Source organism: Fundulus heteroclitus, chromosome 3, assembly GCF_011125445.2.
Source record: "Fundulus heteroclitus isolate FHET01 chromosome 3, MU-UCD_Fhet_4.1, whole genome shotgun sequence".
In the NCBI taxonomy this organism is placed as follows: Eukaryota; Metazoa; Chordata; class Actinopteri; order Cyprinodontiformes; family Fundulidae; genus Fundulus; species Fundulus heteroclitus.
Window position 1 is genome coordinate 45854183 of NC_046363.1, and position 24349 is coordinate 45878531.

At 46.9% G+C, this 24349-nt stretch overlaps 2 protein-coding genes across 2 annotated transcripts; one reads left to right on the forward strand and one right to left on the reverse strand.

Annotated features, from left to right (window-relative positions):
- Positions 1–2567: 2567 nt before the first annotated feature.
- dcst2 (DC-STAMP domain containing 2) lies at positions 2568–14821 on the reverse strand. The gene is made up of 17 exons (XM_036135570.1): positions 14723–14821; positions 14526–14644; positions 13400–13659; positions 13087–13257; positions 12213–12314; positions 11784–11978; positions 11537–11602; positions 11243–11456; positions 9872–10029; positions 9612–9776; positions 9366–9533; positions 8727–8827; positions 5951–6072; positions 4749–4873; positions 3492–3579; positions 2909–3118; positions 2568–2832 (listed from the first exon to the last, which is right to left on the reverse strand). Exons 2-17 carry the CDS (start codon positions 14624–14626, stop codon positions 2598–2600), a joined length of 2481 nt encoding a protein of 826 aa, XP_035991463.1. The 5' UTR covers positions 14627–14644; positions 14723–14821; the 3' UTR covers positions 2568–2597.
- Positions 14713–22975, forward strand: dcst1 (DC-STAMP domain containing 1). The gene is made up of 15 exons (XM_012856677.3): positions 14713–14837; positions 15778–15852; positions 15927–16055; positions 16445–16584; positions 17467–17644; positions 17756–17899; positions 18460–18581; positions 18654–18811; positions 18959–19058; positions 19140–19235; positions 19457–19583; positions 19788–19904; positions 20508–20650; positions 22522–22620; positions 22763–22975. Exons 1-15 carry the CDS (start codon positions 14732–14734, stop codon positions 22850–22852), a joined length of 1824 nt encoding a protein of 607 aa, XP_012712131.2. The 5' UTR covers positions 14713–14731; the 3' UTR covers positions 22853–22975.
- The last annotated feature ends 1374 nt before the right edge of the window (positions 22976–24349 follow it).

A 24349-nucleotide genomic window follows, 5' to 3' on the forward strand; every position in this document is an offset into this window, starting at 1 on the left:
TAATAATAACCAATAATGTTATGTTCAGTGTTTTTTCGCTAATCCACCTCTTATATATTTCAATCCTTATGTAATTTTGTCTGTGTTGTGGCAACCTGCCTGTTGCTTTAATCCTATACATTTCCCCGTTGTGGGATAAAAAAAGGATTAGCTAATGTTATCTTATCTTAAATAACACTTTTTAATATATGTACTGGGTTCTTTCAAGGTCTTAATTACATGTTATGTGTGGCTCCAGTAACATCCATCCATCCATCCATCCATCCATCCATCCATCCATCCACTGATCTACCTGGATGTTCCCTGGAGAACTGAAACGCCTCAGTCAGAGACGTCTGTCTGTGGGTCTGTCGGGGCAATGACAGAAGTTTCGTCTTCTCTCTCCGTTTCTGGGGCTCGACGTTTTCATGTTTTTTCACGTGCTTAGATAAATTTGTTGTGTTTCCACTTAAATGAACCGGCTTTTTACAAAACATACAGCTTGATTTCATTTACGGAATTAAAATAAAGCCAAACGGTGCTACTTCCTCTGTTCATGTTTTTTCGCTGCTGCGGTCTCTCTCAGCTGTTTGTTTGTTAAGCTTGTGTGAGAGCTGAGTGGGCGGGCCAGGCTGAGCCTGCGTGCTGATTGGCTGGCGCCGCTGAGCCATGTACGAGAGGGGAGGGGGAGCGGGAGAGTGCTGCCGTGACAGTGCGCTGCAGTCAGCGCGCCTGCTGACTGACACTGACTGAAAGCATGTGAGCAACATGCGTTAATGCGCGATAAAATAAATATCGCCGTTAATAGTCTAATGAATTAACGCAAAATTAACGCATTAACTTGCCCAGCCCTAGTAAAAACATTTAGTTTTTTTGATATTTTAAGTTTTATGATCAAATGTTGTTACGCCAGTACTGATACCAACAGATTTAAAGCTAGTTCACCAAACCAGGTCTCTGCAGAGGACAAGAAGATCTGATAGGATCTTAAAAGGCAGCTTGAAGATACCATAACATTACGTCACCTGGTGCCAAAACAAAACAACCTCATGTTGTAGTTACTGTTTTTTTTTTTTCGTTTTGAGCATCAACAGACTGGTATAGTGAGTAAAAGGGCTTGCCATACTCTGGGACGGTGAACCTACTGGCCCAGACTGGAGCTTTTCTCAGTTAATTCCTGTAACAGTGGACCATGTCGGGATTTATGTTCATGAAAAGCAGCGGCAGCCTGCAGGCGATCACATTATGAATGCTGAATCTGCTGAGTCGGCAGAAACTGGAGGCAGATACATTTAAACGTCTGAAACCAGCCATTTTAAAGGGATCCTGCAGGATCTAAGCGCTGTCGGTGGTTTCCTGGACGTCATGGAGTCACCGCTCTGCTCTGCCTCCTCTTCATGTTGCAGCTCTACGCGTCCATGAGGCTGCAGATAAAACGCTGCTGGGCGTGGAGGACTTCAGGGACCCCGGCATGTCAGGAGTATGCGGTCATGGTGCAGTCAGAGCCTCTCCCTCCATCCCTTCACTCTCCCAGCTGCTCTCAGTCACGCCGTTCGCTCGCTGCAGACGCTGTAAATGCTGCAGACGCTGTAAATGCTGCAGACGCTGTAAATGCTGCAGACGCTGCAGACGCTGCAGACGCTGTAAATGCTGCAGACGCTGCAGACGCTGTAAATGCTGCAGACGCTGCAGACGCTGCAGACGCTGTAAACGCTGCAGACGCTGTAAATGCTGCAGACGCTGCAGACGCTGCAGGGTCTGAGTTGGAGTTCTTCTCCTGCAGCTCAGCCTGGAAGCAGGAAAGCTGGATGTTTTTCTCAGCTGTGAGCTGAAACGCTCCATTATTCAGAAGCAGCAGAACCACTCCTCTCACTGCAGAGCAGGAAAAAACTCCCCAGAGGTCACGGCTTCACTTTTCCAGATGTTCTGTGTTGTTTGTTCTCACACATCCAGAGGTTTAGACAAAGAAGCAGAGAGCCCAGAGTCCGAACTCTTAGCTACAAACAGGAAAAACCTCCATAAACACAGATCTACAGCAAGCTCAACATCTGCAGTTTTGATCTCTTTAAACATTTTTTTAAAACTATTCCTCCGTCCATCATGGAGGTACCAGATCCAGGAGGACCTTCCTCTCCAGCTCCTCCTGGGGGTCCCAATCCCACCCGAGTGTCCTGGTTCTGCTCCCAGGTCTCCTCCAAGTGAGATGTTCCTGAAAAGCTGGAAACCGGCTCAGCTGTGAGGCAGCAGCTCCTCTCCAGACGATGGAGATCTCCTGCTCCTCATCGAGGCTGCTTCCATCCAGGACCTCCTTCCTTCTCCCATGATCCGTATCTGAGGAACAAAGACGAGATCAGAGATCACGCAGTTCATCCAGAGCAGTTCATTCGTCCTGCAGAGGAAGCTCCTGCCTCCTCCTTCCACCGCTCAGGACCACCATCTCTGGAGCAGGACCACTGATGTGATCAGAAACCTTCTCCAGGTCTACTGGGCTGCTCTATCAGCAGCCATGAACCTCAGAGACCTTCTCCACTCCTCCCTGAGCAGATCCTGGTTCGCTGCTTTTATTTTAAAGGACACCAACAACCAGCTTCATGCTTCATCAACTTTAATCAGAGACTTCAGCTGCTTCTGGCTCCTGGAGGTGAGGGCTGGAAGGTCCTGGAAGGTCCTGGAGAAGCCGGCTGGTTTCCATGGTGGTCCGGGTTGTGAACGCTGACTTCCGTGAGCTCCTCCTCTTCCTCCTCTTCCTCCTCCTGACGGTGGAAGGTGCTCGGTGAGGGGGCGGTGTGAAAGGAGGCGCCGCTGTCCGAGTCAGAAGGTCCGGGTCGGTCCTGGTGGGTCACGTCTGCTTCACTGACAGGCGAGAGCGTGGGAAAACAGACGTTTAGGGATAAAGAACTGGAGCAGACATCAGATGGTAATCTTTTACCTGAGATCAGAGTCGGAGTAAGCGCTGAAGTACTCGCTGTCTCCACTCAGAACCTCAGCGTCTGCGGCGGTTCCTCTGGCGCCGGTACCGGAGGGTTCCTCTGCTGTGAAGATCCTCCTCCTCCTCAGCGGTGACCAGGAGGTTTGGTCGGAACCGAGAGGCGAGTTCAGGGCCGCAGAAGGAGGACGGAGCTCGTCGTCGCTGGAGTCTCTGGCAGAAACAGGGAGAGGAAGTTCTATCAGAACCAGGAGGTCTGACCCGTTCAGATCCACAATCTGTGTCCATGGTTCTGGTTTCCTGTTCAGTAGAAACATTTTACAGATATTCACAGCTGCAGCATGCAGGCGTTTTAGGTTTTTCTGCAGTTCTGCGTTTCAGGGCCATCAGAATGTTTTAGAAAGTTCTTTTGGGTCGAGCTGCTTATTTCCTCCTCATTCTGGGCCGTTTGTGTTTTTTACAGTTTCTCTCTTTCAGGACGTTCTGGATCGCTGCTCAACAAGACGAAATATCAACACAGGATCTCTGGATCACTAAACAGAGTCTACGGTGGTTCTGGTTCTGGTTCTGAGCTCAGAGGACTCACAGTTCGCTGTCGTCCTGGAAGGTCAGAGGTCGCATGCAGACGGCGCACATGTTTCCCAAACTGTGGAAACATGGCCGACAGAACACGCCTGCAAGGAGAACAGAGAGAGCGGGTCAAGCTGGTGCTGTAGGAGGAAAGTTCTGCTAGTTTCAGGCAAATCATGGAGAAAAAAACACTTTAATCCTGTTTAAACAAATATTCACAGAAAGAAATGATCTGTTTGGTTTCAGGGTTAGAAGGTCAGGAAATTATCTTCTGAGATTATTAAAAACTCAAACTTCCAGAAACAGATTTCACACCGACTTTAATCATCAAATGAAGGCGGAAGCAGGAAGTACCCCCCCCCCCCCACCATAACCCAGCAGCTTAGAACCTCCCGCCTCATTGAAGCAAATGATTTTTATCTGAATATCTGCAGAATAAACGGAGATTAAAAGCTTTAACTGTTACTGGATGATTCTGCAGGATCCATGGCTGCGGTCCGGTTCTGCAGCCGTGATCCAACCCGTCCCCCAGGGGGCTCCTGCTCAGGAATCCAGAACCATCTGGTTCTCCAGCAGCTTAATGGATCAGAACACGATGCACGGTCATCTCCACTGCAGAGCTGCAGTTGAGGACGTGTTCTGACCCAGCTGAGGTTATCAGAACCTCTCTGTGTGTTTTAAGGTTCTGCTGCTGTCTCAGAACCAACCTTCAGCCAGACGCTCATCATTCACTGGCTGCTGATTCAGCTCCTGAGCTTTCAGACGATCCCTTGTTTGTTCCCGTTCCAGATTGTTCTGATGTTCTCCCCCAGATCTTCTCAGTGATCTGCCAGCGGTTCCGCCTAAGCCCGCCCAGCTGCGGTTCTGACCCGTTGCAGATCAAACCCTGGCATAGTAAACAAGCTTCAGTTCCTTCACACATTTCTCCTCATCTCCTCCTCCCGCTAACCGGACTATCCTTCCGCTCCTCTCCAGCAGAACCGCTCGCCCAAGTCCTGGTTCCTGCGTCTGGACCAACTTTTTGAACTGGTGATGTTTGAAGAACCTCCAGCCCACGCTGAGAGACCGGCTGTTTGGAAACGTCCAGAGAGGAGGAGGAGGAGGAGGAGGAGGAGGAAGACGAGGTTGGAAGCTAACACAGAGCAGCTCCACCTTCAGCGGATCCAGTCTCACCGTTTCAGGTTCAGACTGAAGCTTCTGAAGAATCTGATGACGGAGCGGCTGAGTCGGGTTCAGCCGTTTCATTGACCAATGAGGAGATGCAGCTTCCTACCTGAGCAGCGCGGGACGTCGCAGGCGATGGTGTCGTCATCCTTCGCCCTCACCGCCTCGCCGCAGCCCACACAGGTGAGGGAGGAGCGGTCCAGCAGGCGGCACAGGTAGCCTCCTCCTGGAATCCTGATGGAGTAAAGAGTCGTGACAGATTTGGTTCTGAGCTTCATCAAAGCTGCTGAAACAAGTCAGACGATGACAGCAGGCCGAGCACCAAGACAGCTGAAGATGTTCTGGACCGGCTGGAGCGCTGCAACAGTCCACCAGATGCTAGACAGCAGCGTAAAGTTCTCATGGATCGTCTCAGTTTTCACATGAACGCCTCATGAAGAGCTTTACCCATGATGCCGTCTGTTTTATGAAAACATGACGCTGCCACCTCCGTGCTTCACAGCTGAGGTGATGGTCTCAGGTTTCCTCCTCCTAATGAGAGGATTGTGTCCAGACGCCTCATCAGAACACGGGTCCAAACATTAAGGCTTTGGTTCTGGGCTTGATTCACACATTTCACACCAGAACCAGAGGAGTTCTCGCAGAGAGAACCCGTCTCCTTCCAGAACCGTACGGCGGCTGGACGTCCCCACGGTGTTTATACTTGCTTATGATTGGACAGAGGAGCGGGGAACCTTCAGGCGCCTGGAAACCGGGTCAGAGGAGGAACCACGGTTCCCCTCCTGATATCTGGGAGGATTTCTCTGGATCTGTACATGACGTCACACAAAGAACCCGAATGTTTGAGGTGTCGGCGTGAAATACATCCACAGGTGTGCCTCCATAACTCAGATTAACCAATCAGAAGCTTACAACGCCGTGACATCATCATCAGGGGTTCCCAAACAGTCAAAGTGCAGCTCAGTGTATGTAAACATATGAGCTTCAGAAAACTTTTAGAGACAATCTATAAAAATAAAAGAAAATTATGATTTAAAAAAAAATAAAAATAAATAAATAAATATATATATATATATATATATATATATATATATATATATATATATATATATATATATATTGAATATAATTCCTGGCCTTAAACAGGAAACACTGACTCTGATTCATTCAGTGTAAATATCTGGTTTCCTGTGAGGTTCATCAGAAATAAACTAAATATATCATAAAAACCCTCTTTAAATGTTCATTTTTTAAAGATTAAACGTTTGTAAGCTGCCGTCCTGCAGGCAGACGTCAGTGGCGTGAAGGTACCGCGTCATCAGCGTCCGGACGGCGCCTCCACCAGCCAGCTGCTGGACGACGGCCCTCCTCAGGGCCCGGCCCAGCGACCTCCTCTCATTCAGGATCCGCTGCCGGAGGAACCGGATCCTCTCCTGCAGAACACAAAGAAGGACGGGTCACCTGCAAGTTTCAGGTTTCACTTTCTTTCTCTCGCAGTCGGGTCGTCACGTCCTCGCTTTGTGAAGAACAGCCAGAAAGGCCTCGGGCCACCAGAACCACGCCTGCTGCTACGGCAGAGCGTGGAGAACAGAGGCTGTGAAATCAAACACGAGATGCTGGAGATAAACGGACATGTTGGAACATCTCAGCAGGAGCGACACGTCTGCCGGTTCTGGTTCTGTGGGACATCAGATGGGAGAGCAGCCAGAACCATCAGGACTTTAACGACGTTCAAAGAAAGAAAAAAAGCTAAGAAAATCAGTTTGAAGGAGGAACACGAAGCATTTATTTTTTAATAATATTCAAACTTTATTTAAACGCGTTAATGAATCTCAGGCTGAAGCCAGCGTGGAGCAGCAGATGGATCAGACGGTTAACTGCTGACCTCATCAATCAAGCTGCTAGTTTAGAAAACATCCAACAAAGACGTTCAGCAGATCTTTGATTCAACACCAGATCATTTTCTGCCGCATCGTTCCCAGGAACGCTGAGGAAGAGGAGGTGCAGCTACTGGAGTGGGGCTGCTCTTCATCCAGGCTCTCAGGCTTCATCTGCAGCCCTGCGGTGGATGAAGGCCCCGTCCTTTAATGCTGAGGTTCTGACGTGTCTGATGATCCAGAGAGGAGCTGCTGGCTGTCTCTCTGCAGGCCGGCTGGTTCAGAACATCTCGGGGAAGTCCAGATGTCTCAGAGCGCCTGAGCCACGTTCAGGTCTGGATCAGCGTGTTCAGACCTGCCTTCAGCTTCCTCCTCTCAGACGTTCACGCTGCAGATTCCTCACATGCCTCTCTGCTCTGCGACCTTCCACCCACAGCAGCTGATCTTCCTCTCATCGCCTTGGCTCCGGCGTCAGGGAGCATCACGTTCAGTCAGAGCCAGAGGGGCGGGGCTTACAGGGAAAATACCTGCCCTCAGGTTGCTGCTGGTGGGACAAACACATTTCTGCTGCAGGGGTCGTAATCCAGAACCTTCTGAAGGAACAAAACGCTTCCGGCTGGAGGTTGAAAGAAGCCAGCAGGAAACCGAGAGCAGCTGCCAGACCTGCGGGTTTCAAACCGGCAACAGAGGCTCAGTTTAACCTGGCGAGAGTCAGATTATCGGTTTGATGCTGCAGATAAAGAAACCAGGATTAGAAATGCTGATAACTCAGCAGCTGCTTCACCTCCATGGGAAACCTATAAATAAATAAAAACTTTTAAACATGAGCGATCATTTACATTAATAAACAGTACAAAAATTAACTGCATCCTTAATTTAAAATTTAATTCACCATATGTTGAAAACATATTTAAGATATTTGTTTCTACAACATATGAGGAAATAACTGAAATGTCTTGTCGAGCGTCTCGTCTGATTGGTGAACTGCAGACCAATCATCACGTCTGTACCTGTGTTATCTTAGTGAGGATTCTCAGTCATCAGGTCAGGATCAACCCAAAAAACTAAAAAATAAAACAACTGGACTTTAAGTCTGAAGCTGAAGACGTTTCTCTTCCATCCAGGAAGTTTTCTCAGTTCAAAATGTCTGCAGTAGTGAGGAGCTCCAGCTTTATGGACCTGCAGGCCTCCTTAGAGCTTAGACTCACCTGTAGATTCACCTGGAACTGGTCGCTGCAACAATGGAGAGTCGTTAGGCTCCTCATTAAGCTCCTCGTTAGGCTCCTCGTTAGGCTCCTCGTTAGGCTTCTCGTTAGGCTCCTCATTAGGCTCCTCGTTAGGCTGGCTCCCAGGGGGAATGTTCTGGTCTCATGCATGGAGGAGTGAACTGGGGAAAAGGTTTCACACCTCCATGCATGTAACCTCAACATTCATTGGGACGACCAGTTCCAGGTGAATCTACAGGTGAGTCTAAGCTCTAAAGAGGCCTGAAGGTCTATAAAGCTGGAACTCCTCACTATTGCAGACATTTTGAACTGAGAAATCTTTCTGGATGGAGGAGAAACGTCTTCAGTTTCATAACAGAAGTCCAGTTGCTTTATTTTGTGTTGCTCCTCTCACTGGATTCTACAGCACAAAATATAAAATATATAAAGAACTTTTGAAATCAAAACCAGAATCAGAATCTGTGTATAACATTTTTAATGTACATTTATATTTTTAATTCTTGTTATAATCTCTTCTAAGTTTAAACATTTCTATTAAACGTGTTTGATGCTGTGAGAGGTCAGATTGTGCAAAAATAAAAATAATTTTATTTTTCTTATTTTATTTATAAAACAAGATGACGTCATTTACCAATTAATTCATCAAACATTCACATTTGTTGTTTCTGCTGCTTATTTTCATGCAGGCCAACGTTGAAAGAACATTCAGTAACATGACTTGATGCAAAGTGTGTCAGGCCCGGTGAGATCAGAACCACTGGCTGTCTGGACCGTTTAGCACCAAAAGAAGCCTCTGAGGTTTCTAAACATTTCCAGCTTTGTTGCCTCCTGTCAGTCTGCAGCATCACAAACTATCGTCAACATGCAGAACCAGACGGACCGGGCCTGTCGGGCCTATCGGGTCACTTCAGCAGGCCGGCGCTGAGAAGATGAAGGTGCAACGAGCTGCTGTGGAGCAGCGAGAACCTTCTGAGTGGTTGGTACCTTTTCTCGCTCTGGATGATAAGAGGCGCAGATGAGGCGTCTGAGGCGCTGCACGAATCCTCCGGTCAGAGACACGACCAGCGCCAGGCCCAACAGGAACCCTGCCACAGCAAACAGAACAGAACCAGAGTCACGTCTGCAGCGTCAGAGGAGGCCGGCATGTTTCGGTTCCTCTGCCGCCGCTCAGATCTGCAGGAGGAAACGATCAGACTTTCCTCACAGGAAACCTGAAACGTTTCCCCACAGAACCGCCAGCAGACGTTTGCATTTGGGCCGCCGCTCCACGTGTCTTCCTCTGATTGTTGGACGCGGAGGCTCCTGAACGGGTCGCCGTTCCTCAGAGGAAACCCTGAGCTGTCAGAATGTTATTTAGGTTCTGTTCAGGCCCGGTCTGAGGCCCAGAGGCACAACCGGTCTTCCCCATATTCCTGGAAAGCAGCTTAATCCCAACACTTCCACTGCTGATCCGGCCTGATGCCGTCTGTTTTCATTCCTCCACAACAACCGGACCCGGTGCTGTTCTACTGACACGGTTCTGGTGGTCAGAACTTTCTCAGAGACCAGCTTCCTGATATGTGGGCAGATAAAAGCTGATTTTGGATGTAGGCTACATTAGTTCTGGTCCGGTTGGATCCGTACCGAGGAGAACCGTGGTGCTGGTCTCCGGCGCCGACGGCTCCACCAGACACTTCCTGCTGATCACCGTGATGTTGCCTCGCTGCAGGACGTTGAACGAAGCCACCAGGTCTCTGAAGATGTCCGAGGCGTATCCGGACCCGTTCACCTGGACCATCACCTGGGCTGGAGCTGATGGGGCAGAACCGTCACCACGGTGACGTCACCATGGTGACGACACAGAACCAGCGCAGCGGGGCGAGGCCTCACCTCTGGCGACCACGTCCCCCTTCACCTGGTGGCGCACCTGGTCCAGAATCCAGAAGACGAGGAAGTCCAGCGCCACCAGCAGGCCGCCGATGGCCAGGTGTCTGAGGACGGAGGCCACGCCCACCAGCACCGCCCGCCGCTCCCTGTAGGACAGGTGGAGGGAAACTGCGGGAGAGAGGCAGAGCGTTGGTTCCTGCTGACACACCTGCAGCGTATGTAAAGGTGTGCTGCTGCTGAGGTGAAGCGGCGGTGGCTCTGACGGGGCGTGACGTAGGTCCTGGCCTCTCGGCGCGTCAGCGGCAGGACTGAAGCTCCGCCCTCCGACGCCACCTGCCGGTCCAGCGCCTTAAACTGAGCGTTGATGTAGATGTTGTCGAAGCTGAGGTCACGCAGGTACCGGCGTCGGTACATCGCCGCCCTGCACACAATGACAGCAACACGGCAAAAGTTTTCACATCTGGTCTCCTCCGATGGATTTTATGTAACAGGGGAGCAAAAAGTAATGAAACTGTCAAGTGGGAGGAAAATATGCATGTTTGTAAAGTTTTTTACAAATAAAATGTGTAAAGTGTGCCGTACATTTGTAGGACTGAAACAGCTAATTGTGATTAATTGATTATTACAATTTATTGAATCGCCAGTATTGTTAACTGGACCATTTAACATATATATATATATATATATATATATATATATATATATATATATATATATATATATATATATATATATATATATATATATATATATATAAACATAATGTATATATATTGCACTTAAAAAGAAAAGCCTTTATCTGGAAATATGTTCTATACAGATCTCCACAAGATGCAGATTTAGCTTCACCTGGTTTTAATTCTATAAGAATAAAACTGTTATTAAGCACCTTTTGCTATTTGATTATTACCCTGTTAAAAATGTTTTACAGAAAAGATTATCTATATATAGACAGAGACTTAATTTGTTTATGTTTTTGCTATTTACAATGCATTTAAAATATGTCATTATTAGTTTTTTAGTTAAAGACACTTGTTTGTTTAGGTATGTTAATATATTAAGAGTGTCTCTTTTTAGATTAATTAATTATTAGGCTTATCGATAACCAAAATAAAGGACAGCTGCAGCTCTAGAAGTTTCTGATATCCTGAAATAACATAAAGAGCGACTAATTAACAGAAGTACCATAGTCAGTGATCAGAGACTAACAGCAGAGGTTCTGGTTCTGGCCTCAGAGGTTCTTTACAGAACAACCAGCTGCTTTATCTAACTTATTTTAGTTTATCTGGTTTAATTATTGTTGCGTCTTAGTTCCCATTTGAACAGGGAACGCTGGCTGTTTATAAGTTGCTTGTAAATAAAATGTCGTATTATTCTGATCCGTTTTAAGCTGCTTTCATAAACACTACAGCTGCTGTATCAGGGACTCACGCTGAGCCTGCATGGACTAACGTCCTGACTTCTGCTTTTTATTTTCCAGACTTGTACTGCTAGCATGTTTCCAGCTGTCTGTGTGGAGAATAATCCTACTAAGAGCGAAGCAGCCGTTGCTAAAGGGGATCTGAATGTTTCCAGTGATGCTGATGGCTGCAGCAGCTGGTGCTCACTGGGAGGCAGACTGAATATCCTCTAACCTCAGAAAGGACCAGCCCAGCAGGGCCAGGCTGGCGTACATCAGCGGCTCGTTCAGCTTCTGAAACATCCGCAGATCGGAGGAAATCTCCGCCATGATCTCCTGAGAAACCTGCTGCAGGGAGCGGCTGCTGTTGGCGTCCAGGTCGAACTTCACGGAGGCTGAAATGTTGAATTCAAACTCCCGCATCATCTTCTTAAACGCAGCAACGGTGGCTGAAAGGTCAGAGTTCAATTAACCCGCAGCAGAGACAGCAGACTGCCAGCAGCAGCTAAAAGCAGACAGAAAAACTCACGATCTGCCAGACGCTGCTTCAGATGGGCAGCCACGTAAGACGGGACGATGCAGAAGAGCTCACCAGCTGAAAGAGACAGATGTGATGAAACAGGACCACATATAATCAGTATCACATCAGCATCGCCATCAGCAGGAGCAGCTGATGTTTAAAACCACAAATCTATCCTGACAGTTTGTGATTTCCTGTCTGATGATCGGACTACGGCGTCCCTGGAGACCTAGAATCACGACGTCAGTGAACGCACCACGAGCGAGGTTGCAAAGCGGCAGGAAGCCGTCCACGATGTCACACAGGAAGCTGAACTCGCCCAGCAGGTCGGTGCAGTCGCTCCGGGCCTGGGCGAACAAATCCCGACACTTCCTGTACGGAGCGCCCAGCTTGTCGTTGCAGATGTCTCCGATGTCCACCAGGAAGTGGAGGACGTTCCTCAGGGTGCGAGCTGCAGGGTCCCAGGTCAGAATTATTTAGACATGCAAATTAGGGGGAGACTTTAAGACTAAAAACCAAAACTCACAGTTAAAGAGCTCAAAACAAAATGAGGGAAAAATCAGCCAAAGCCTGAAGATAACAGAGCAATGACTCTCCAACACCCTGGAGGACGACTAAATCATAGAAAATGATGCTGAAACTATTTCTACGGCATTTAAACATGTAAAGAATGACGGCGACGGACCGACATGGCGGACGCTGTCTGTCAGAGCCCGGATGAAGTTCTGGACCCTTCCTGCGACGGCGTAGGCGTTGCTGGTGATCTCTCTGATCTCATCCAGCGCACCTGCAGGAACACGGCAGAACATTCAGGTTCTTCTGACGCTGATGCATTCAGGCTCAGGAGGACATGCAGAATAACTGATCACAGTTAAAAACAGATTAAAGTTCTACAGAAATGCTCCATAAGGAGGAATCTGAGTGAAAATACACTTCCACACAGATTTTTTAAGATGTTTTAATGATGATATTTTTACTATTCTCTACATGTTTTATTCTATCCACCATGTTCATTGCATTTATCACATATCATCACTATTAAAAAGGTTTTAAGGTTTGCGTTTATTCGGATATTAAAGTATTTTTTCTCTCTCTCTGTTTGTGTTTATTGTTTTTATCATATATTTACTGGAACATATAGACCAGTGGTTACCATTTTATCTTACTGTATGTGTGTATTGATTTTAACTTGAAGTGTTTTTCAAGTTATGTGAGACTGTGATGAACTGCAATCATCTGGTCTGCATACGCATAACTGAACTGTGGGAAACTACTTTGTATTATCTTGAAGGTCTCATTACTGAATGCCCCCCCTACTCCTTAGAGTAACAACGGGTTTTTTGTAACTAGGGACCTCCCAATATCTTAATAAAGACAAGGTAACGGCAGGTGTGCTTCAGAACGGATCGGAGATTCGTAACGGAGCGTTCTCCTGTGTCTAACGTCTGTTGTCTTTCTGCTTTGTGTTGTTTTAATGAATGTTTTACGTGTTTAAACCTGACATTTACACCCGTTTTTTCCGTTCATGCTGAAGTTTCTGTGAGGTGGGCGTGTCTTACCAAAGAGGGGCGTGGCTGCTTTCTGCATCATCTCTTTAGTCTGATTGGCTGCCAGCTCGGCGCCACACAGCAGGCTGGTAGCGGCCCGCTTCGTGTTCTCCAGCGTGTTCTTCAGAGGTCCGGACACCAGAACCGACACATACAGGATCAGGATGAACTTCCTGCCACGGGCTGGACCAGGACCATAACAACGCCACCACGTCAGCACCGTTTGGGAGCTAAGGTTATACTTTCTGTGTTTTCTGATCAGAATACAAACGTAAACCAGAACCCGTAAATCCTGGGCAGGTGCAGGTGAACATCTCTGACTCACCTGAGAACATGGAGGGCAGCATGACCGTGACGCTGGCCCGAACACCTGCTGACAGCCCCATGCCGAACGCTGCCAGCCCGGCCAAGGCCACCGTGGAGTAGGTGCAGAACCACAGCGGCTGTTTCTGCAGAACCAGGCCCATGAGTCCATAAAGAGACGCCAGGAGAAGTCCAGAGAGGAACGCCGCCAGGCTCCGCCCCGCCTGCAGCAGGTGGGCCCTCATCTTTGTCCGTCTGCGGAGGCGAGAGCGCCCACCTGGCCTGAGATGAGAAAAACACAGAAGCTTTAAAAGGAGCTTTGTTCATTAAAGATTTACAAACATAAAATATGCTGCATGTCTTAAAAAACACATTTCAGGATCTACTCTACCTTTTGCATGCATTTAGTGGGGGTGTAAATCAGCAGCTGTATCACGATGCGACGGTTTATGGATTTGTTTGGATGATGAACCGACATTTACCGATATCACAAAGGCTGTTACGATTTACGATCTTTAAGATTGATATGATGCGATATCATCTCCCCATCTAACACTAATATTTACATTGATGTTAACTCACAAAAACCCAAAAAAGATTTGACAATTTTATTTTTAGGCAGGCATTTAAATAAAAAAACAACATTCTTCTCTTTTTAAAATACTAATAGTAATAGATCTCCTGTTCATTTTGGTCTCATGCTTCGTAAATTTCAAAATAAAGGTGCATCTCAAAAAGGACAATATGGGTCAATATTTTTATTTTGCATCATCTTTAATCATTTAATCAATATATCGATTTGCCCTAAGAACACCGTCCCCACAGCGAAGCATGGTGGCGGCAGCATCATGCTGGGGGACATTTTGTCCAACAGTAAATTAAATATCAGATAAACTCAAAACCAACAGGAGTAATCGTCCAAAAAGACAGGTCTCAGACAGAAATGAGGGAATACAAGTTTTAAGGGGGATTAAATCAATAAATGAAAGTAACAGAGACTCTAACAAGCTGGTATAGATGATCAAAGGACACCTGGACAGGTAGCTAGCATAAAGCTAACAGTTAGCAGCTAAATATTAGCTGTATGCTAGCTTCAGGGGTCCTTTAATTATCTGATGGTCAGAATGGGTTAGCTTTATGCTACCTACCTGCTCAGGTGTCCTCTGAGGGTGCGTCTGGATCCGCCCCTCAACACCTGGACTGTGACGTCACTCTTCAGCAGGCGTTGCCGCTCCTCCTTCGGCGCCATCTTGGGGTTTTGGTCTCGCTACGGAAACCGGTTACCGTGGAGATGACGGAGCTACCGGAAGCTCAACGGTTTGAATGATGGCGCTCCATAACTGACCTGCTCCAGATGTTCGCGCTTCCTCCAGCTGTGCGCCGGTTCTCCAGGCTTCCAGCTGAGAGCCCGGCGGCCCTCCTGGTCCTCAGGGGCCTGCTCGGCGCGGTGAGCGGCGCAGGTAAACCATCACCGGGCCGGTAGGAACCGGCCGCTGTGGACAGAACCTGCCTGAAAATATCAGCAATTTAAGTTTTTCTCTGGTCACTCTGTGTTTCTGCGGCGTTTATTTTAGCATTTATCACAGATTTAGAAAGAGGAAGTCCCGATGAATAATTCGGCTAATATAACACTAATAATGATTTTCTAAAACTAAAAATAATTTTCTTTATCTGACTTGGAAAACTGAACCCTTACCTGTTTTTTCAATACTGGTGCAACGTTTTGGCTTAAATAATTACTATTAAAAGAATTATTGTTATTTATTTGTTTAGATAATTATTGGGCTTTTAAATTATTTTTGTTCTTTTTTGGTAGAATTTGTTTTTATTTATATAAAGTTCTGCTCGCATACTAAATTGCTCTTAGGATTAGAGCCTTATTTAACGGTCTATGTCTATGTGAGTTGTTAATTTCTTTATTTTCTATCCATACTTTTTTCCATACTTTTCTTTATTTATTCACGTGTTTACCACCAATTTAGAAAGAGGATATCCCAATGAACAATTCGGCTAATATAACACTAATAATTCCTTTTTCATTTTGTTTATCTGACTTGGAAAACTGAACCCTTACCTGTTTTTCAATACTTGATATGGTGCAACTTTTTGGCTTAAATAATTACTATTAAAAGTATTATTATTATTATTATTATTATTATTATTATCTATTGGGCTTTTAAATTATATTTAGTATTTTTTGGTAGTAGTAGTTTTCATTTATTAAAATTTCTGCTCGCTTACTAAATTGCTCTATTTGACCTACTAAAGGCTCTATTTAACTACAGTTAAATAGAGTCTTATTTAACTGTAGTTATTTATTTATTTATCCAGATTTTCACATCTATTTCACATGGATATATTTTAACCTAAATATGTAATAAATTGTTGTATTTTCTTTAGTGTTGTTTCTGGGAATTGTCCATAACTTTCCTCTGACATTTGTCCTGAAGCTGGCGGTAGGATCTGTATTTGTCGGTGAGCAGACGTCATGTTCACATTCCTCCTTTGAAGCGCATCATCCTCAGGTGAACACAGGTGTGTGTGTTTAGGTGTGTGCGTAGCAGGAGGAGCTCTGTCCTCGTCCTTCAGGTGTACCGTCCTCCTCACCTTACCCAGCATCCTCGGCTCACGTGGCCGCTCCTACCTGATGGTGCTGGTTGTGATGGTTATGTTCAGAGGTAAAAACACACTCACTGCAAATCCTGAGAGTAGAGAGGATAATTTTCTCCGCTGACATTAAAACTCGTCGTTTCTGACTCTCATGCATGTTTCTAACGTGGTCTGGATCCATGTCCTCTTGGCCTTTTGAGAAGCTTTCAGACTTTTAGATTTTATCAGAACAAATTAACCAGCAAACTGATCAGATCGGTTTAACCCATCAAGCATCTGTTTCCCTCCATTTTGTTACTCTAATACTGTAAAAGAGTTTTGTCAAAGCCATGCAGACATGTTTAGAAACCAAAAACAGCTGATCTCAGTTATGCTACAGCACCAGATGTCGCTGTGCTACGATCAGCCTTCATACCTAAGCAACAAGACGATGGTGTGTCCCGTCTCGCTGTTCCAGGTCCGATCGCAAACATCGAGCGGAACGCTGAGGGGGCGGCTCTGTCTTTGAGCTGTAATCTGGACCTGCAGGTTCATCACAGCAGGATGCTGTGGAGGCAAGCCATCCGACCCTTTATTCTGGTCACACAGCAGCTGATGGTGAGGAGGGAGTCTGCAGATTGCAGCTTAATTAGGGCAGAGATATAAACATGACATTATTATTCAGAGGTTCAGACAACGATAAAAAATAACCAAAAAATGATATTGTAAATTTCTTTGAGCTGGTAGCGCTGCTGCCTTGCAGCCAGAAGGTTTATTTTATGACGGTTAAATTAATACATACAGGTTACGATCTTACAACTAAAAATGTTGGGTGCATCACCATAACCACACATTTACATTCTGTTAATTTCATAGTAAATAGGACCACATTGATCTGCAGCTTCCTAATGATACTTTCCCTGTTCAGTCCTGTAGTGGCAGTGAGTATGGACTCACATGTGCAGTCACTGCCTCTGCATTTTAAAATAATGTTTGCTAAATACAAGACAAGTGCTGCACAGAGCCTCAGAGAAAATCTTAAATTGCTTTATAGCAGTTAAACCGGTTCGGCCTGTTTTTTAATTGTTATTTTAACATTTATCTTCAAAGACTGAGGGTGTAAGTCTTTAATAACTGTATAATACAGCACATATAAATTCAGTTTTTAAATTGACCCTTATTATTAACAGGTGGTTTGTTCCTATTAATTGTTCCCATGCAGTTCTGCTGCACATCATTTATCAGCTTTATGTTTCTGTGAGAAACAACTGGAGGGTTTTCTCTCCAAAGGTGAATCCAATCATGGTGAAAGTTACAATTTCATGCATTTCAGTCACATTTTACTTTCTTCAAATGTTCTATCTCTGTTATTCTGGAGTTAAATGTTAATTTTGTGGTTTTGAACTAATATTCTGTCCACTGAAGCCTTTTAGGTCAAAGGGAGACTCTGGAAGCCTCTTCAGCTTCTCTAAGGGATAAACGTCTGTGTTTGCTTTTCAGGATGATAAAGCAGAGTTTGAATCGGAGTCCCTGAACATCAGCAGGAAGTTCCAGAACATCAGGGATGAAGTCCTCCTTCAGTACGGATACGACCCGTTCCAGCCGAAGCCGAAGCCCGGCGGCAGAGCGAACAGCACCCAGGAGCAGTTCACCGCCAAGACCAGGATGCAGTGCGACGGTGAGTCCTTACCGTCTTCCTTCCACCAAACTTTATCCCTGGTTTTCAGCCTTATTCTGTGTTCTGGGGGTGGAGGGATAGCTTCAGGTAGCGTCTGTGTGTGCTGCTCAGGTGTGGTGAGTGAGGGCATCCAGCGCTGTGCTGATTGGTTCGCTCAGAGGTGGGAGGCGTGCATGGAAGCCATTCCTGTTCCCGTCATCAACCACATCCTCTGCGTCTCCATGAAGTTCCACTTCCTGTGTGACGTCATGAGAAGTGAGTCTCTGTCCTGGTTAGGAGAGTCAAGCCGGACGTATTCCTGCTGGTGTTTTTACTCAGAGAGCTTTATTTTCTCTGGCTGTGGTTTGAACTGAAATAAACGCCAAAGCTGGACCGACTTCAGACGGTTCTTTGGACAGAGAGCCACAGGAGAGCCAGCAGATAAAGGTGCAGGACCTCCTCCACCAGCAGGACCTCTCTGAGTGGGTCTCATGTTCCACTCCAGAATGCTTATGGTGGTCCACTCAGTGACTGCCGGTGGAGCTCCAGGTTCTGCTCATTTCTCTGAGCTTCCTGCTCTGGCCTCAGGCTGAAGCTGCTGGACGTCCATCCTGGAAGCTGCTGAGATGTTCTCCTCCATGCAGGTTGATGGACAGCAGCAGCTTCTCTGAGGTCATTGCTAATGTTTTTTTTACTCTCCTGGACGCTGTAAACTCCAGAGGAAGCAGCTGAGGTTCCCCAGGACTGCTTGTTTTCACGGCTTTTACCTCTGAAGCCAGAAGTTATCTTCAGAGAACCCGGTAACCCCGCTCTGCCTCTCCGTTCCCGTCCTCCAGTCATGACTCCCTGGTGCCGGGAGCAGATTCCCGTGGAGGGAAACTTCGGGCGGCTCTTCGATCAGCTCAACGTTTCAGTGGAGCGTCTCTCCAGAGAGTTCAGGACGGAGGTGGTCGTCCAGGTCAGGACATCTTCAGGAGCCTCAGGACAGACGGCCGCTCAGCCAGAATGACCTTCCTCTGCCGTCCTGCAGGAGGAAGAGCAGCAGCCGGTGCTGGACGGGGTTCTGTTGGATCAGGCCTTCACTCAGGCCGTCAGACGGTCCTTCCAGAACCTGACGAGGACGATGGAACAAGTGATGAACGTTCTGCAGCTGCTGCTGTCCTTCACCTTCATCACCGTGTTCATCCAGTAAGACTCTCAGCTTCAGCAGCAGGTAGACCCCATCAGGCTGCTGCTGCTGCACCTCCTCCTCTTCCTCTGCCTCCTCCTCTTCTTCTTCATCACACTGCTGGTCCTCCTCTTTCTCATTCTCCTCTTTGTCCTCCTCATCCTCAGGGCGTTTCAGTACCTCTGCTCCTACAGGAGGAACATCATGTTTGACAACCTCTACATCACCTCCTACTTCAGACGCATCGATGACCGCAGGAGACGAGCGGTACTCTCAATCTCCTCCTCTTCGTCCCCATCCTACTGATGAAGACTCACGCTGTCCCTCCTGCCTCTTCTGTCCTTTTAGGGCAAACGCTTCCTGCTGCCTCTCAGGAAATCAGAGAGAAAGGCGTTCATCGCCCCGACGAGTCTGAAGATCTTCCCCCAGGAGCTGAAACAGGTGGTGAGTTCAACTCCTGCCGCCTTCAGTCAGACCCGGTTAGTGGAGGCGGCCCAGTTCTGGTTCCTCCCAGTCAGACGTAACCCAGAAAATCAGCTGCACAGCAAATATTTACTTGTTATCTGCTGATTTCATCATTTCAGCAAACAGTGGAGCCCAGAGATTCTGATCAGTCCTGAGGTTGCGTGATCGGTGTGACGCTGGTTCTGTTTGTGTGTTTCCAGACGCCAGGAGCTTTCCAGGTTCTGTCCATCTTGCTGCTGTCCGTCGTCCTGCTGGCCGTCGACTCCGCTCTGGTCCGCGTTCTCGACATCATCAGCAGACACACGTTCACGCAGTTCAACGTGACGAGTGAGCACGCACACACACAGTCTGACTGACATTATACATACGGGTGTATGTATAATTCTGACCTTGGTTCACTTAGAAAAATTAGCAAATGTTTTAAGAATCACTGCCGCTGCATCACCGGCATCATCATCATCATCATCATCCAGGGTGGATGAAGGTCAGTTTAAATAAATGACTGAGAGATGGCTCCGCCCCTTTCTGCAGGCGGTTACCACGTGGACATCAAAGTGGGCGGGGACTCCATGATGGCCCGCCTCCTGCGGACCACGATTTCCGGATTCAACAGTTCATCTGAGCTGAACGTCCACAGCGACAACCGGGGTGAGAATCACGCTGCTCTGCTGTGGGAGGGAGGCAGCTGCAGCCCCAGGCCTCTAGGGGGCAGTATTTCCATTTATAAAACTTTAAAAGTCCCAGTTCATCCTGTAAGGGAAAAATTTTTACAGAGCAATCTCAACTAAAACAAGTTGGAAGTTTATTAAAAGGCATCACACATTTACATTATATGTTTGTCAGATTTATGGTCAGATTTATGTTTTTATACAGACTGCAGATTTTAAGGTTTTATCTTTATCGACAAGTAAAATCTCAGACTCAGACAGAATATCACTGAATTCAATGAAAACTGGAGAAATAAAATTAGAAATGACTTGATTACATCTTTAATCTGGTTCTACTAGACTGAATTGTGACTGAACTGGATCACATTTAGGTGCATTGGATTTTAATTGGCCCTGTAATCTGAACTGGTGCAGGATGTTTATTAATTAGTATATTTTATCCTTATAATAAATAATAAACCTTGCAGGGTGTTGGACACACATTAAACCAGCAGAGGGCGACATTTTCCTCTCCCTACAGATAGACCAGAAGCGGTTTGATCGCATTTAAACTCTCCTCCTCTTCCTCCTCTTCCTCCTCCAGCTTGCATGTCTCCCCCCACCCCCCTCCCTGCTGAAGTCTATGTGAGCTGTGTGGGTTGCATCCTGCTGGTGGCGCTGTTCAGCTGTCTACAGGTGTACACCAACCGCCTCCGTCGGCTCATCGCAGCTTTCTACCACCCAAAGGTACAAACATATGAAATATTTCCACCTGAGGCGAAAGTGAAGGTGCCCCCCCCCCACAGGGACAGGTGATTCCAGCATCACCTGTCCCTGTGGGGGGGTTTATTGGGCTCCAGGTGAACCTTCTTTCCTTCTAGTTAAAGCAGTAAAAGTTGTTCTGTGGATGTCTGGGCGGCTCCAGCAGGAACTGTGATGGTAGGAGAGTTGGATCAGAGGATGGATCCCAGTCTGCAGGTTCTGGAGAACCAGTGGGCGGGTCACTGATGCGTGTGATTGGTGAAGGCTGGTTGGCTGTTATGGTGGATGATGGTGATGAAGAGCGTTTTAATTACAGTCATAACGAAGCCTTGGTGAAGCTTTCCTGCCCCGTGAACCTTTTCACTTTTTATCATGTTGCAACCAGATTTTAAGGATTTCTGATCCTGAAACATGGAGAGGCTCCGCCCACACCAGAAAACATTTAATTATTATTCATCAGTGGCTTATTTTTAAATAATTACCTATCAAAATAATGTAGAGCAGCTTGTACAGGACCTCGGACTCTGGGCTCGCTTCCTGAGTCAATATGAATTAAACAAAAGCTGTCCTTTTCCCTGTAAAAGACTAGAAAAACATTTAAGCTTGTGACTGATTTTAAGTTAATTGTTAAATTGAGTCATTGCAGCATTTGAGATATTTCTTCTCATTCTGATTTTAAAGAACTGATGCGATCCTCCTCTATCCTTTGGTGTTTATGCTGTTGTAAACCTCGTTCCTGTTGCTGTTTAAAGGATTCAGGGTTCATGGTGATCCAGAACCAGAAAAGTCCGGTTTGCTTGTTCACTCCCTGAACTCTGAATCATTCAGGAACACAAAGAGCAAAGATAGATGATGCTCCTGGTGACTGGAGACAGTTTCTCTGTGTTCTTGTTTTTTGCTCATTCTACCAGTAAAGTGAGGACCATTTTTAGTTAACACTGAGGTTTAGGTTAGGGTTAGCGTCAGGGTGAGGCACGGTCCTCACTATGTATTTTAAACCAGGATGTGTGTGTGAGAGCTGCAGTAAATCTGATCTGAGAACAGATTAAACTAAGAGCTTTATGGCAGCAGAGCTGTTTAAGTGGGCTTTAGCCGGTGGTCGAGAGAGAGAGAGAGAGAGAGAGAGAGAGAGAGAGAGAGAGAGAGAGAGAGAGAGAGAGAGAGAGAGAGAGAAGAGGATATCATAGCCAGAGAGAGAAATCGAGATCTATCGACTATCTAGAGCAGATATGAAGATGATAGAGCTCTCGAAGATGCTAAATGCCGTTACAGTTTTACTAGTTCCTTTATCATTTCCTCTCACTCCATCCCAAACTCTCACTGGACACGGCTCACACCCCCCCCACCCTGCCCCCCCGCCGCCCCCCCCCCCCCCCCCACCCCACTGGCAGCCAATCAGTGTCCGCTTCAGGATGTGACCGAGCAGCAGAAAAGGGATTAGAAATTAGATCATTGTGATTAAATCCACACATACCGTGTCGTAATCACTCTGGTCGGTTTGGCTGATTTAAACTCCACTGGGTTTTTATATGAGGTCACGTTTGGACCTCACCAGAACCTTCTGTTCATGTTTCCAACTTCAAAGTTCTGAGTAAAAACTGGACCCCTGATTAATCTCCATCCTTTGATGAATCACTAAGTGCCGATCCATTGTTTCTCGTTTGCATGTAATGAGAAACTAAAGAGGCCCGGTTCTGTTGTCAGGCTGTGTGGTCGGTGCTGCTTCAGAAAACAGGGCTGTTCCTGAGGCGGTACTGGTTCTGAAGCGTTAGGGAACCTTCTGAAGGTTCTTCCAACACAGCGGCAGGAGCAGCACCAGATCAGGACGGGAATAACGGTGTCTCTGTCTGTCTCAGAGGGAGAAGAAGCGGGTTCTGTTCCTCTACAACCTGCAGCTCCACAGACGGACCTCCTCCCCGGACAGGACAGCTAGCCGAGGGCAGAGCAGCGGGACAGTGAGTCGCCCTCCTTCAGTCCCGACCTGCTCCAGAACCCATCAGTTCTGCTCTGAGCAGCTCCTACTCTCACAAACAGCAACATTGATGGTCCAGCTGCTCCCTGGTCGGCGGTTCTGGAGCTGCTGTTCTCTGTCTGCAGGTGTTCCAGCACCTGGGCAGGTGGAGGCAGCGTCTCCTCCATCACCGCAGACAGGGAGCGTCGGAGCTGGAGGAGGCGCCCTGCGTCTAGGAAGGAGGAGAGGAAGACGTCCTGCTCTTCGTCTGTTCGTCTGTACGCTGACGTCTGCAGAAACATCTTCCTCAGGAGCGTCTGTTGTTAAGATGAATAAAGTTTTTCTGTATTGAATCCATGGAGCGGTCTCAGTGATCAGGCTTAAAACTTTCCTTTGTGACAAAGCTTCTAGTCAGAGTGGCTCATACACTGAGCTACCTCTATAGTTATGCTGCTATAGGCTTAGGCTGCTGGAGGACATCAGGGTCTATTTCTCTCTCTCTGCTGAGTTCTCCTACTGCTCTCCAATCTGCAGTGTTTGTTGTTATTTCAGCTTTTAACTTTTTGTTCTCTGTCATTGTTCTCTTCATAGAAGGTACACCTGGTCTGGTGTTCTGGTAGCTGTGACATCATCAGGGGAGGCAGATCATCCTCTATTACCATCTACCATAGAAAGTACTCCTGGGTCAATGTGAGCTTCTGAGCTTTCTGTGTCTCTGCTCTGTCTTCTCTAACATAGAAAGTACTCCTGGGTCAATGTGAGCTTCTGTGCTTTCTGTGTCTCTGCTCTGTCTTCTCTACCATAGAAAGTACTCCTGGGTCAATGTGAGCTTCTGAGCTTTCTGTGTCTCTGCTCTGTCTTCTCTAAGCCCCAGTGGGTGGAGGCAGATGAGCGTTCACACTGAGCCTGGTTCTGGTTCTGCTGGAGGTTCTCCTCCCTGTTAAAGGGGAGTTTTCCTCTCCACTGTCGCTTCATGCATGCTCAGTATGAGGGATTGCTGCAAAGCCATCAACAATGCAGACGACTGTCCACTGTGGCTCTACGCTCTTTCAGGAGGAGTGAATGCTGCTTGGAGAGACTTTGAAGCAACCTGCTGGGTTTCCTTAGAGAGGAAACTTTCTCACCAACCTGGAGGATCTGATGGAGTCACATTTTGGAAAGAGCCTTGATGATGATGTGATGTGTAAATCAGAGTTGAGGGTTTAAAACCCATGGTTTCATTTAAAGTGCCTCGGCAAAAGTGTTCACACCCCTTCAGCTTGTTCACATTTAGTCAGAACCTAAATTTCTCCTGTCTGACGTGACAGACAGCAGAAAAAGTGATCCATGGTGTTCAACTTTTAGTTTTTAAGCAACTCAACACCTGACTGGGTTCTGTTCAGCACCTCAGTAGAACCTTTCTGTCCTGCAGGTCCTCTGGGTGTTTCTCCACCAGCTGTGAACATCTACAGAACAAAGGTTTCTTTATAAAAGCTCAGACTGGATGGAGAACATCTGTGGAAAATGTTCCTCCACAGATTCTCAGGTGGATTCAGGTCTGGACTTTGACTAGGCCATTCTAACCCCTGAATCTGCTCTGATCTAAACCTTCCAATAATATCTCTGGCTACTTGTTCAGGCTGGTTCTCCTGCTGGAAGGTGAACGTCCTCCTGCAGTCTCTAGCAGGTTCTCCAGGATTTATCTCCATCCATCGTCCCATCAAGTCTGGCCTGCTCCCCTCAGCATGATGCTG

What these genes read in the sequence shown, in the direction of transcription:
- dcst2 (XM_036135570.1), bottom strand. Translation starts at nt 14,626, where the DNA reads ATGGCGCCGAAGGAGGAGCGGCAACGCCTGCTGAAGAGTGACGTCACA. An exon ending in CTCAGAGGACACCTGAGCAG is followed by an intron (nt 13,660 to 14,525) that starts GTAGGTAGCATA and finishes TTCTCATCTCAG; the next exon opens with GCCAGGTGGGCGCTCTCGCC. An exon ending in CAGGACCTACGTCACGCCCC is followed by an intron (nt 9,777 to 9,871) that starts GTCAGAGCCACC and finishes TCTCTCCCGCAG; the next exon opens with TTTCCCTCCACCTGTCCTAC.
- dcst1 (XM_012856677.3), top strand. Translation starts at nt 14,732, where the DNA reads ATGTTCGCGCTTCCTCCAGCTGTGCGCCGGTTCTCCAGGCTTCCAGCT. An exon ending in TGTGATGGTTATGTTCAGAG is followed by an intron (nt 16,056 to 16,444) that starts GTAAAAACACAC and finishes TCGCTGTTCCAG; the next exon opens with GTCCGATCGCAAACATCGAG. An exon ending in TTCATCACCGTGTTCATCCA is followed by an intron (nt 18,812 to 18,958) that starts GTAAGACTCTCA and finishes CCTCATCCTCAG; the next exon opens with GGCGTTTCAGTACCTCTGCT.